General features: G+C 44.9%; 1 protein-coding gene across 2 annotated transcripts in view; it reads left to right on the top strand.

Annotated features, from left to right (window-relative positions):
* Positions 1 to 12083, top strand: part of ABCB1 (ATP binding cassette subfamily B member 1) — a 102731-nt gene extending 90648 nt beyond the window's left edge. For both annotated transcript variants that reach the window (XM_018047299.1, XM_018047300.1), the window contains 4 exons: positions 5 to 202; positions 7040 to 7246; positions 10458 to 10604; positions 11469 to 12083. In XM_018047299.1, coding sequence (XP_017902788.1) covers positions 5 to 202; positions 7040 to 7246; positions 10458 to 10604; positions 11469 to 11672 — 756 coding nt within the window. In that variant the 3' untranslated portion in view covers positions 11673 to 12083. The remainder of the gene's footprint in view (positions 1 to 4; positions 203 to 7039; positions 7247 to 10457; positions 10605 to 11468) is intronic.

Below are 12364 nucleotides of genomic sequence, written 5' to 3'. Positions count from 1 at the left end.
TTAGAGTACAGTAGAAGGAAGTGTGGCATTTAATGACGTCGTGTTCAACTACCCGACTCGACCAGACGTCCCGGTGCTTCGGGGGCTGAGCCTGGAGGTGAAGAAGGGCCAGACGCTGGCCCTGGTGGGCAGCAGCGGCTGCGGGAAGAGCACGGTGGTCCAGCTCCTGGAGCGGTTCTATGACCCCTTGGCTGGCACAGTGGTGAGCACACTATTTTCTTTATTTTTTTGTGGAGTGTGGTTGATTTACGATGTTGTGTTGCTTTCAAGTATATGACAAAGCAACTCAGTTATACATATATCCACTCTTTTTTCAGATTCCTTACACATATAGGTTGTTACAGAACATTGAGTAGAGTTCCCTCAACAGTAGGTCCTTGTCAGTTACCTTTTTTATATATAGAGGATTGTGTGTGCTAATCCCAGGCTCCTAATTTATCCTTCTCCAACATGTTTCCCCTTTGGTAACCATAAGTGTGTTTTCGAAATCTGAGAGTCTTCTTTCTGTTTTGTAAAGTTCATTTGTATAATTTTATAAAACTAGATTCCACATGAGTGATAGCATATGATATTTGCCTTTCTGTCTGAATTACTTCATTTAGTATAATGATCTCTAGGTCCTTCTGAGCATCCTTTCTTGTTCAGCTCATTCCAAATTTTTCATCTTCTTAATGCCTAGATGTATTTAATTCTTGACAATAAGCCATGGCTTTACAAACCTTTAAACAATGATTCCACTTAAAGCCTGACCTGCTTGATACAGTCTCAAAGCTGTGTCCACTGTTCCAGCCAATTGGTCCTTTCCCTCAACTCTGCTACCCTCCCCTCCTCTACAGGCAGCCTTTTTGCCTGCCATCCCCCTCCCCCTCCCCTTGGTCTCAGTTACATGAGAAGGTCCAGGGAGTGGAAATCCAGAAAGGCAGAGGAGGGGTGCTGAGAGAAACCAGGTGGAAGCCAGGGATGGCAAGGAGAAGGCGGCCCCAGTGGCAGATGCCGTGGAGAGACGGGCACGATGAAGACTGCAGAGACGTGGGAGGATCTGGCCGCTGATGGGCTGCTTCTGGCATTTCACAGGCTGCTCAGTGAAGTGGTGCTGGGGGAAAACAGGTGGCATGGCTGAGGAGTGGCTAGGAGGGAACGGACACGAAGTGTGTGTAGGCCAGTGGCAGACCAAAGGAGAGGGAAGGAAAACACTCCGGGGCAGAACCCAGGGGAGACGGTCATCATGGGGAATCGTGAACATTGTTATGGCTGAAGATGGGATAAAACCATTGATGGAGAAAGGAAATTCACACACCTTCTAAGGGGAAAAAAAAGCGATATCAACAAATTTGGGAAACAGATAAAGAACATGGAGGGATTCTCTTTTCTTTCTAAACTAAAAGGGTAAGTGAAGGGTCAGATTTATTCATGGGACATTGAGTAAACTGTCAATGAGTGCTTGTCAGGGACTATCTTAGGTGAAGGGTCAGATTTATTCATGGGACATTGAGTAAACTGTCAATGAGTGCTTGTCAGGGACTATCTTAGGCACGGGGAAAGTGTTGTGAAGGGAGTAGGGACATTTTTTATTGTTATTTTTTGGTCGCACTGTGCAGCTTGTGGGATCTTAGTTCCCTGACCAGGGATGGAACCTGGGCCATTGCAGTGAAATTACAAAATTGTAACCACTAGACCACCAGGGATCTCCCCCAAATAGTGAATTTTTAAATGACTGTAATGGGGACTAGAAAAGAATCAAATTAGGAAGGAGTGAAATTTATAGCAAAACATTTCCATTATGTAGGCCTTGAGTTATTGGTTATACTCAGGGGTGACATTCAAAATATTCAACAACTGGAATGGCCTGGGCACTGCCCAACCAGGATGGACACCTGGCAGGCTACTGTCCATGGGGTCACAAAGTCAGACACAACAAAAGCAACTAATGGTGTCCACATGCAGCATAAGTTGGCTGAAACAGCAGATTTAATTAGAATAATGACTCTCAAACTTGTTTGATTATAACCCAGTTAGGAAAGGCAAAAAATTTCATTCCCCACCCAGCCCCCCCAGCTGCACTCATAGTCACTGTAGTGGGAAAACTCTTAGTAATAACAGAGTGTTGGAGTTGAAAACAGCAATAATGGTAAACAGTAAAATAATCAGACTACAAGAAAGTGAAGAAATAAATGAGTATTCTCCACATACATTAAGGCAGGGAGCAAAATTAAAGACGTGAACCTTGTCAGTTATGGTTCGGCGTAGGAAACAAAGTGCTGTGGGCATCGGAGCAGCTGCACGTTTAATAAGGGGTTCAGCACTCACGTCATCACTGGCAGAGGGGGAGTCGGAGTCAGCGCTCCCAGCATGCAGATCAGTGCCGCAGCTGTGATCCTGCGGCCAGGGAGCTGCTGGGCTTGTGCCCGTGTCTCAGCTGCTCCGAGCTTGAAGGCACAAGAACAGAGTCTCGCTGCTGCAAGAGCTGCTCTGCCAGAACGCGGCTGACAGCTCACCACAGTTTCTGTTTCCAGGTTTTGCACAGGGCATCTCACTGGTAGACCCTAGTTACTTCTGGCACCAGAAGGGAGCCTAGGAAATAGATTTTAGACCTGCAGCCCCTTGACAGGGGAAAGGACAGACACAGGAGAATATGGACATGAGTGCTGAGTGCACAGGAGAATAACCCTCTCAGGACTACAGTGATGATGCCCTGCAAAGTGCCCTCATCTGTTGGAGGAACACGATGATCTGCTCCCGTGTGTTTGCACTAGAGCTTTGAAATGCCACCAAGTGCTACACAGCAGCCAGGCTTCTTAGTCAAGTGCCCACAATAAAGGCTAGTAAATGTGCCAAGTTCTGTTTATGAACATCAATTAGTGATCTTGAAAGACTAAGTTAATAGGTTATTAGCAATTAGTTCTTACTGCCATGAAAAAAAAAATGAGTCTGGGGACTGGAGCATCATTTGATTGTAAGAACTGAAGCAAGGACTTGACCCTGAGGTCAGGAAATCCTCGTGACCATCAGCAAGCCTCAAGTCACACTTAGCAACATTGACCTGAGCGGTGGTTCTCAGACTGGTGTGGGTCCGAATGGCCTGGAGAGCTCACAAAGAATGCAGCCACCCTGGCTCATTTACACAGATTAGGACCTGGCCTTTTCATTTTTTACTTTCCCAGATGATTCTAATGCCAACCAGACTTTGAGAACCGCTGAACTGGTAACTTTGCAAGTTTCAGGTCACATTGTGGCGAGTCTTACAAAAGGAAGCTATGGGATTGTTCAGAGAGTAGAGGTTCTAAGTTTTGTGGGGCCTGAAAGTTGTACAGTTTCAGGGACTATACTTGAAAGAGTCCGAAGTTAGGAACACAGAATTAGTCACAAGAGTAAATATTTACTTCTAATGAAAAAAATTCACAACAAAATATTAAAGCCTTAAGGATTCTGATCCCTCTCCTTTTTAGGCAAGTTATCCTAAAGGCTTAGCCAGAAAAGCCCCCTGACTACAGCCTGGCCTCCCCTCACCCAGGACATTCTATAACTCCCAGCCTTTGCCTGCAGATGAGGGTCCTTGAATCTTACATTCATTAGCTTCACTGAGACTCACTCGAGTCTTGGGTCTTCCGCTGACCTTTCCTTTGTCCCCTTGCCCATGCTACACACCACCATCAGAGTCCTCTCTCCCTCTTAGGACACAGCTAGAAGCCTGTTGTCTGGCTGTTACCCAGTGGGTACCTAGGCTAAGATGGACACATTGTTCCTTTGAAAGAAGAGGGGAAGTATTTTTCAATTCTCAACCACTGTGTAGCCAAAATCTAACCTGTAGTGTGCAGACCTGAGCTTCCTCAGCCACTAAGAATGTGACCCTGCACAAGCGACCGAACTCTGCTCGTATCCTCATCAGTAAAATGAGGATTAAAATCACACCTATCTTGCCAGTTTTGTCAAGACGAAATGAGAGAGTGCATGAGGCATACTTAATCACAGGACCTATAATATAATCAGTGCTCAATAACTTATCTAAAATGATTATTTCAGAGTAAATACAAACAGGAAAATGATACATATTTAACATTTGGTTGTGCTACTGAAATCAGGCAGTAGATTTAAGTCTAGAAGAGGGATAGCTCATCATTTTAATGTAGCCTTTCATTGTTACTGTCAGCGTGTTACCTGAGATTCTCATTTAGGCCAGGATCTTTTGAGCAGTGTTCACAGACTCACTGGATTTCCTTGGTCTTCCTCAGACCACCACCCGTGCCTCAGCCAAAGAAGATGTGCATTGATCTTTTCACATTTGGACTTTTAAACATATTTTCCCTCAGGAAAGGATCCTTTAGGAAACGCAAGTTTTAAATAGTTAGCAGTAGCTGTGTATAGTGTGGGGATGAGGAGCTCTAAGCATCTTATTATATGTCTGGTGGAAAAACACATTGAAGCTTGCAGGGATCAGTCATATTCATCTGGTTATATTAGTTAAACAGTGTCTTTTTTTCTCCTAGGTGTGTGTGTGTGTGTCATCTGGTTATATTAGTTAAACAGTGTCTTTTTTTCTCGTGTGTGTGTGTGTGTGTGTGTGTGTTAGTTGCTCAGTTGTGTCCGACTCTTTGCAACGTGGACTGTAGCCCCAAGACTTCTCTGTCCACAGACTTCTTCAGGCCATTCTCTTCTCCAGGGGATCTTCCCAACCCAGAGATTGAACCTGCGTCTCTTGCATTGCAAGCAGATCCTTTAGTGTCTGAGCCATCAGGGAAGCCCCCTAAGGGTACAAGTCTGGAAAAAAAAAATTCTTTTTCTTTCCTCAGTTCTCCATTCCTCACGTACGCCGTGTTCCATCTAGCCTGACCTGCTATATGGTTTGTGACCATCCTTGTGTGGTTTGTCCTTCCTCTCTTCAGCCTCTAATTTTCACTTTCACTTAACACCATGAGGAAACCTGGAGCGTAGATGCTTGGAATAGTCTCCATGACAACTGGGCTGGATACTGTTGAGGTCATGGCTGTGTTTTCAATCCAGCTTTGCACCTGCTAGTTTCACAAATAGAAGCTACCTTCCTACAGCAAAGACTATATGTACCCAGTCCTTGGCCAGCTGTCTCCCAGAGGCGTGCAGCCAGGCACTTGGGATTCATTATAGCTCAGGATATACTCATCAGTATTAGAAAAGCTCAAAGCTGAGTCACTGATGTCTTCTTCTGCGGTTATGGCAGCTCTCACTTGAATGCCAGCGTTCTCTTGCAAAGTAGATCTTTGGGGCAGATACGTCTCCATGAGAGAGGAAGGATTTTTATCTGCGAGGCTGTAATGGGCACGCCCCAGGCTTCTGCAGGGTGATCCAAGGGGAGCCAGGTCCCTAGAGAAAGGCCAGGCTCTCCCTCCTGCTGCTCTGGGTAAGCTGTACATGTCTGTCCATCCTTTTATCCCCTCAGACATCTGTCCCTCTGCTGAGGTTCCGAGTGCATCACACAGGCGCCGTGCCAAACCACAGACAGTCCTTCACACACTCTGTGCCTCGCCCTGTGCCCAGTGGGGTCCCTGCTGACGTCCCTTAATCCTCAATTCTGGAGTTTAGGGATTCTAATCATCCCCATTTTACATGCAGAGAAACTGAGATACTAACTCACTTTCCTAAGATCAACAACTATTTAGAGAGATAGCGGCATCCTCCCACGCTCACTTCTGTTTCATTTGAGTCCTCAGAAACCTGATCCTAACTAACAGGTCAGGTCAGAAATGTGACCTCCAGGCCTGTTATGTGGTGATAGCAGTTAGTTATTTCCAATTGAATCGTGGATGCTTTTCCTGTGAAAAATCAGTACATAGCAATAAGGGTGGGGGACTTCCCTGGCTGGTCCAGTGGTTAAGACTCCAGTTGAACTAGGGTTCAGCCCCTGCTTGGGGAACTGGGATTCTGTGTGCCACGTGGTACAGCCAGAAAACTAAAACTAAAAAGTCATCTTATTTAAAAAATAAAAGAATGCCAGAATATATTCCAGAAATAGAATATGTTTTATTAGTTTCTGGTGACAGCTATAACAAATTACAGCCAATTAGGGGAGTAAAACCCCACAGGTCTGTCTTATAGATTCTGGAAGTCAGATGTCCAAAGTAGACCTCACGGTGTCAGCAGGGCTGTGTGCCTTCTGGAGGCCCTTAGGGAGAATCTGCTTGCTTATCTTTTCTGGCTCATGGCTCTTCCTCCATCTTCAAAGCCAGCAACGACTGATCGAGTCCTCCCCATGTTGCTTCACTATGATCCCCAGTCTCCTGCCTTCCACCCCCACACAGTTCAGGACCCTTATGATTATGCTGGGTCTACCTGGATAATCCAAGATAAGCTCCTCATGTGAGGTCAGGTGATGAGCAACCTCCCATTGTAATTCTCTCTGCGTGTGAATAACATGAGCAGGTTTCATGAATTAGACCGTGGATATCTTGGATGGAGGAGATGGGCCTGATTATGTCTTGTTGCTGTTGTTCAGTCGCCCAGTTGTGTCCAACTTTGCGACCCCACGGACTGCAGCACGCCAGGCCTCCCTGTCCCTCACCAACTCCCGAAGTTTGCCCAAGTTCATGTCCATTGCATTGGTGATGTCATCCAACATCTTATCCTCTGTCACCCCCTCTCTTCTTGCCCTCAATCTTTCCCAGCATCAGGGACTTTTCCAGTGAGTCAGTTCTTCACATCAGATGACCAAAATCTGATGTGAATCTGGAGCTTCATCTTCAGCATCTGTCCTGCCAGTGGTGGTGGGGGGTTGATTCAGGGTTGATTTCCCTTAAGATTGACTAATTTGATCTCGCAGTCCAAGGGACAGCAATTATTCTGCCTTCCAGATGCGTATATCAGGAGCCAGAGTTAAAATGGAAGAAACATGACAGTTCCCTACAGCATGCAGTTATGACCTGACTCAGTTAACCTTGACAGGCCAAACTAAAAGCCACAATGGCAGTCTCATAACAACTTGGCAGTCTTAACGTAGGAAATGACAACATTCATTTTGCTAAATTCAAAAATGTTCTGGTTCTGAGGCCGATCCATGATCTCTTGTTTTCAGTTTATCGATGGCAAGGAAGTAAAGCAGCTGAATGTCCAGTGGCTGCGTGCACACATGGGCATCGTGTCCCAGGAGCCCATTCTGTTTGACTGCAGCATCGGCGAGAACATCGCCTACGGAGACAACAGCCGGGTCGTGTCCCAGGAGGAGATTGAGCACGCGGCCAAGGAGGCCAACATCCACTCCTTCATCGAGATGCTGCCGGACGTAAGTCTCTCACCAGATGCGGTGCCTGGGAGCCTGTGGTTGTGATTCGTAAAGGGCTGGATCCCAAAGGTGAAGAGAAATGAGCAACCAAAACACACCCCCGATGTGGACAAGCATCTTCCCATCCTATGTCATGATTACAGGACACCTCCCATCCCCGTCTATGTCATGATTACAGGACACTTCCCATCCCCGTCTATGTCATGATTACAGGACACTTCCCATCCCCGTCTATGTCATGTTTATATGACACTTCCCGTCCCCATCTATGTGATATTTACATGACACTTCCCATCCCCATCTATGTCATGTTTACAGGACACTTCCCATCCCCGTCTATGTCGCGATTACAGGACACTTCCCGTCCCCGTCTATGTCATGTTTACAAGACACTCCCATCCCCTTCTATGTCATGTTTACAGGACACTTCCCGTCCCCGTCTATGTCATGTTTACAAGACACTTCCCATCCCCATCTGTGTCATCTTTCTATGACACTTCCCGTCCCCATCCTATGTCATGTCTACCCAACCACCTGCCTGACTCCCTGTGAGCAGTCTGACTAAAAGTACACGTCTGGGAGGCCTTTCCCTCCACATCAGGGCACGGGGCCCACAGAAGCAGGTGTGACCCTCCCCATCATTTCTCTCCGAACCTTCCTTCCACCTCCTTGCAGCTCTCCCCCAAGCCTCGAGCCTCTCTCTGTAGAGTCAGGCCAGGCCAGGGGACTGGACCCATTCAGAAAAAAGGCTCTGAGCAAGGGTGAGTTACTGGAGTGTCCGTGGTATGGTGGCATCTCTCGCCATTGCACATTCCATGGGCCCCACGCCCCACTTGCAGGACAGATATTGAAGCCCCCCCTGGGCTGTTGTCCCATGGGTGCCCTCTGAATTCCTCCTAGGAAGTTAGATAAATGGAGCCTCTTACCCTCTCTTAAGCCACTTAGGTCCTGTATTTTAAGTGCATCTAGACTGTCTGGAGTAGGAAATGGCAACCCACTCCAGTATTCTTGCCCGGGAAAATCCCATGGATAAAGGAGCCTGGCGGGCTACAGTCTACAGGGTTGCAAGACTCAGACACGACAACACATATACACTAGACCTGTCTTGTCTCATGCCCCCCCATTGTCACAAGTTACGTTCTTTATCATAAGGAATTGCCCCGTGAAAACACAGCTCAGCTTCAAACCGGCAGAGAAGGTCCTCTCCTCGTGGGGAAAGATGACAATGCCTTATGGCCCTAGGCTGCTCCCGAGACTGCCTTTTCTTGAGGCTCTTCTCTGGATCACTGCCGTCACCACACATCACAGTCCCCCAGGAAGAAGCAGTGTCCCCTCTCTCCCCTGCTTTAACCTTCTAGCCCGTCTGTGGATAATGGGCCCTTCCCAAGGCTGGAACATTCAGTGCATGCCTTTAGTCCCCTTCACTAGTGATGAGGTCAGTTAGTCTGGGCATGGGCCAGCACCTCAGTGTCACCTGGGATCCTGTGAGAAATGCAGGTTTTCAGGCCCTCCCCCAGACCTGCTGCACCAGAAACTTAGAACTGGGGTGTAGGAAATTGTATTCTAATACCCCAGGTGATAACTGATGCAGGTACAGTTAGACAACTACTGGGCTAGAGGTTAACAAAGACAAATACTGAGAGTGATTATTATCTAGCTTATGAAATGTATCTTTCCTCTTCTCACTTTGTCTGCCACAGGGACCCATCTTCCTGGGCTCTGGGCTCTGTCCACAGAACACGCCTGTACACATCAGAATTCTTTTCCTCAGTGTCTACATGTGGAAAGAAAAGGCAAAACCCCTTAAGTCCTACTTTCTGTCCAAGGACCTACTTCTTCACCTTTGTGGTTCATACTAGACTTTGCTGTGTATCCCTCCTGTATATAATAATTACTTCTGCTTTACGCCAGCCTCCCTCTCCGTCCCTCCCGCTCCTCGCTCCCCTGGCAACGCAAGGCTGTTCTCTGTGTCCGCGAGCCCGCTTCTGTTCCGCAGCTAAGTTCATCTGTGTCATAGTTTAGGTGGCACATGTCAGTGATACCATGTGATATTTGTCTTTCTTTTTCTGACTTCCTTCACTTAGTGTGATAATCTCTAGTTGTATCCACATGGCTGCAGATGGTATTATTTCATTCTTCTTTATGGCTGAGTGATAGTCCATTGTACCACACCTTTGTTAACTGTTCATCTGCTGGTGAATATTTAGATTGCGTCCATGTCTTGCTACTGTGAATAGTGCTGCTATGAACATAGGGGTGTGCATATCTTTTTGAGTTAGAGTTTTGTCTGGATGTGTGCCCAGGAGTGGGATTACTAGATCATATGCTAAGTCTATTTTTAGTTTTCTGAGGAATTTCCATACTGTTTTCCATACTGGCCGCACCAGCTTACATTCTTACCAACAGAGTAGGAGGTAGGACATGATTTAAAATCGAACTCTGGATGTCAGAATCAGAGCCCACAGTTTACAGGATTTCAGCCTGGCAAGGATCTGAGAATTAAAAAAAAGATAATGTGATTTTCTAGGTTATACATTGCATTTCTCCTCTCACTTATTTGCCCTATTAATTCTAGTCATTATCATCACATTTAGTACTTAATTATCTACTGTGGGAAACAATATGTGAAAAATTTCAGGAGAATCTAAAAACAAAAGTAAATCAGGAGAGTTCAGCTTTTCAAGTTAGATACCAAAATAGAATTTCTTAGCATCCATTAAAATTGTTGACGCTTTGGAAATAGTCTTATAAAAACAGACAGCAAAAGGTTAGCATTCTAAGAATCTTCTCTTCCTCACTTTCTGAAATAATGCAGAGAGCATCACCTACTGGTCATAAATAAAATGAGCTTCAATTATATTATTACGCATAGCCTGTTAAAATCAAATTTCCTTCCTCTGACCAGTCTTTGAGCCAAATATAGTGAAACCAGAAGGCTTGAAGAGACTAACATTGCAGCAGTAGTCTTCCTCATGTTAATTTGTCTACACTAAAACATAATTTTTAAGACACAAATGTCTGTTTTCAAGAAGAGAAATTAATCCTGCCATTTAGAGCTATGTTTTTGCTGTTAAACCCATCAACCCATTCTTAGCTTCTGAACCTCAACCTTTTTGTGTATATGGACGTGATTATCCTATTTTCTGCAAGCAGACTCTTTCTCACAGCTTGATCAGTTCTGCTTTTCATAATAACAAAACCCTGTTTACAGAAATACAACACCAGAGTAGGAGACAAAGGAACTCAGCTCTCTGGTGGCCAGAAACAGCGCATTGCCATAGCTCGCGCCCTTGTTAGACAGCCTCACATCTTGCTTCTGGATGAAGCTACCTCGGCTCTGGACACGGAAAGTGAAAAGGTGAGAATTTCAATTGGTCTCATTCACACTTGAAGCAGCTGTCCTTAGATGGTTTAAATTTGCGCTACTCTCTTCCACAGTAGAGAACAAAATTCAGGCTGATAACAAATTTTGTTACTTTCAGTGGAATTTAAACACTTTCTGTAGCTGTCATTCAAGAGAACTAAGATGAAATGAGGCAGTTAGTCTTAGAGCACGTGTGCTCCAAAAGATAGCCCTGGATCACTGTGTATTGATCCAAGAAGCTGCATTCAGGAGGCATGGTCCCATCTCTACTGACAGCATCTCCTCCACAACTGTATAAAAAAGTGGAAGCGCAGAAAAATGTTTAAACCTGGCTGTTCCTTAAGGTAAATACTAGCTATTGTTTTTAGTTTGAGAAAAAGTTGAGTATTCAGGTATCTGACTGATAATCTCATTCTGAGTTTTGTTTTTTTAAAAATCTTTTATTGGAATACAGTTGTTTTATAATGTTGTACTGAGAATTATTTTTTAATCTTAAAAATACCAAAATTCAAAGAAGCTGTGTTTGGCCCGTGCCTAGGCTTCCTGACTTAACTGTAGTGCTAGACCAGAAGGATGCTGCGTGGCTAAGCCCACTACTGAATGCTTTTAAGTGATCGCAGGGGCTGTATTTATAGTCACAACTTGGAGATAGCCCCTACCCAAGAACTAACCCAAACTAGGATTCGGTATCTTCCAGTATAACAGATCCCTTGCTTTGTAAAATACGTATTATATTCCACTGATACTGTTAAAGAAGCACTTATCGTTGGATACATTAATAGTGAGGCTTGTTGTGAAGGAGGAATTCAAGGGGAAGGATTATTCTGACCAGAGGTAATTTGTGTGATTATTGAACAGGTGGTCCAAGAAGCCCTGGACAAAGCCCGAGAGGGCCGCACCTGCATCGTGATCGCTCACCGGCTGTCCACCATCCAGAACGCAGACTTGATAGTGGTGTTTCAGAATGGCAGAATCAAGGAGCACGGCACACACCAGCAGCTGCTGGCACAGAAAGGCATCTATTTCACCATGGTCAGTGTCCAGGCTGGAGCAAAGCGCTAGTGAACGGTGACCATATAAGCTGTCAAATATTGTCTTATAGTACTTTTGTTAAAATATGGCAGTTAATAAAAATTAAAAAGCGAACACCTACCAGAGAAACTATGTAGAGTTACTTATTTAACATTTCCTGCCGCAATGGAAGATCCATCCCACTCTGTTCTGGGTCTTCAGAGACTTTATAATTGAAAGAACAGAAAGAAGCATCACCGACGGGAGTAAATCAGTGGGTTTGCATTAGACAAGTTATAGAATCATTCAAAGTAGATTTTGTTAATAAAGTGTATAATTTTTATTTATATTTTCTTATTCGAATTGTAACTGACGACCCTGCTAAAAGATTATAGAAGTAGCAAAAAGTACTGAATGTTTGCATATAGTGCCTATAATAAAACTAAACTTTTATATGAGTCATCTTGTATGAAGTGCCTGTAAATCTGTCATCTCTCACTTGGACTATTGAAGATCATTTCTGCACTTAAAAAAAGGAATTCCTTAAAAACTCCCATTAATTTTGTAAGAATGGTTAAACTGTGTATTAGTTCCTGTTGTACATGCCTTTTCACATTGGGTTCTAAAAGCCATATGGCTTCTTCCTGAACTTGATCCTGCTGATTCTTGTATTTCCACATTATGCTGACTCTCAGACCAGTCACATAGATCAGTACAGGATTTTAGGGGCTGAAATGGGCAGA

This window comes from Capra hircus, chromosome 4 (genome assembly GCF_001704415.2).
Source record: "Capra hircus breed San Clemente chromosome 4, ASM170441v1, whole genome shotgun sequence".
Taxonomy (NCBI): Eukaryota; Metazoa; Chordata; class Mammalia; order Artiodactyla; family Bovidae; genus Capra; species Capra hircus.
Note: the sequence above shows the minus strand (reverse complement) of the source record. Positions and strands in the feature narration are given on the sequence as shown.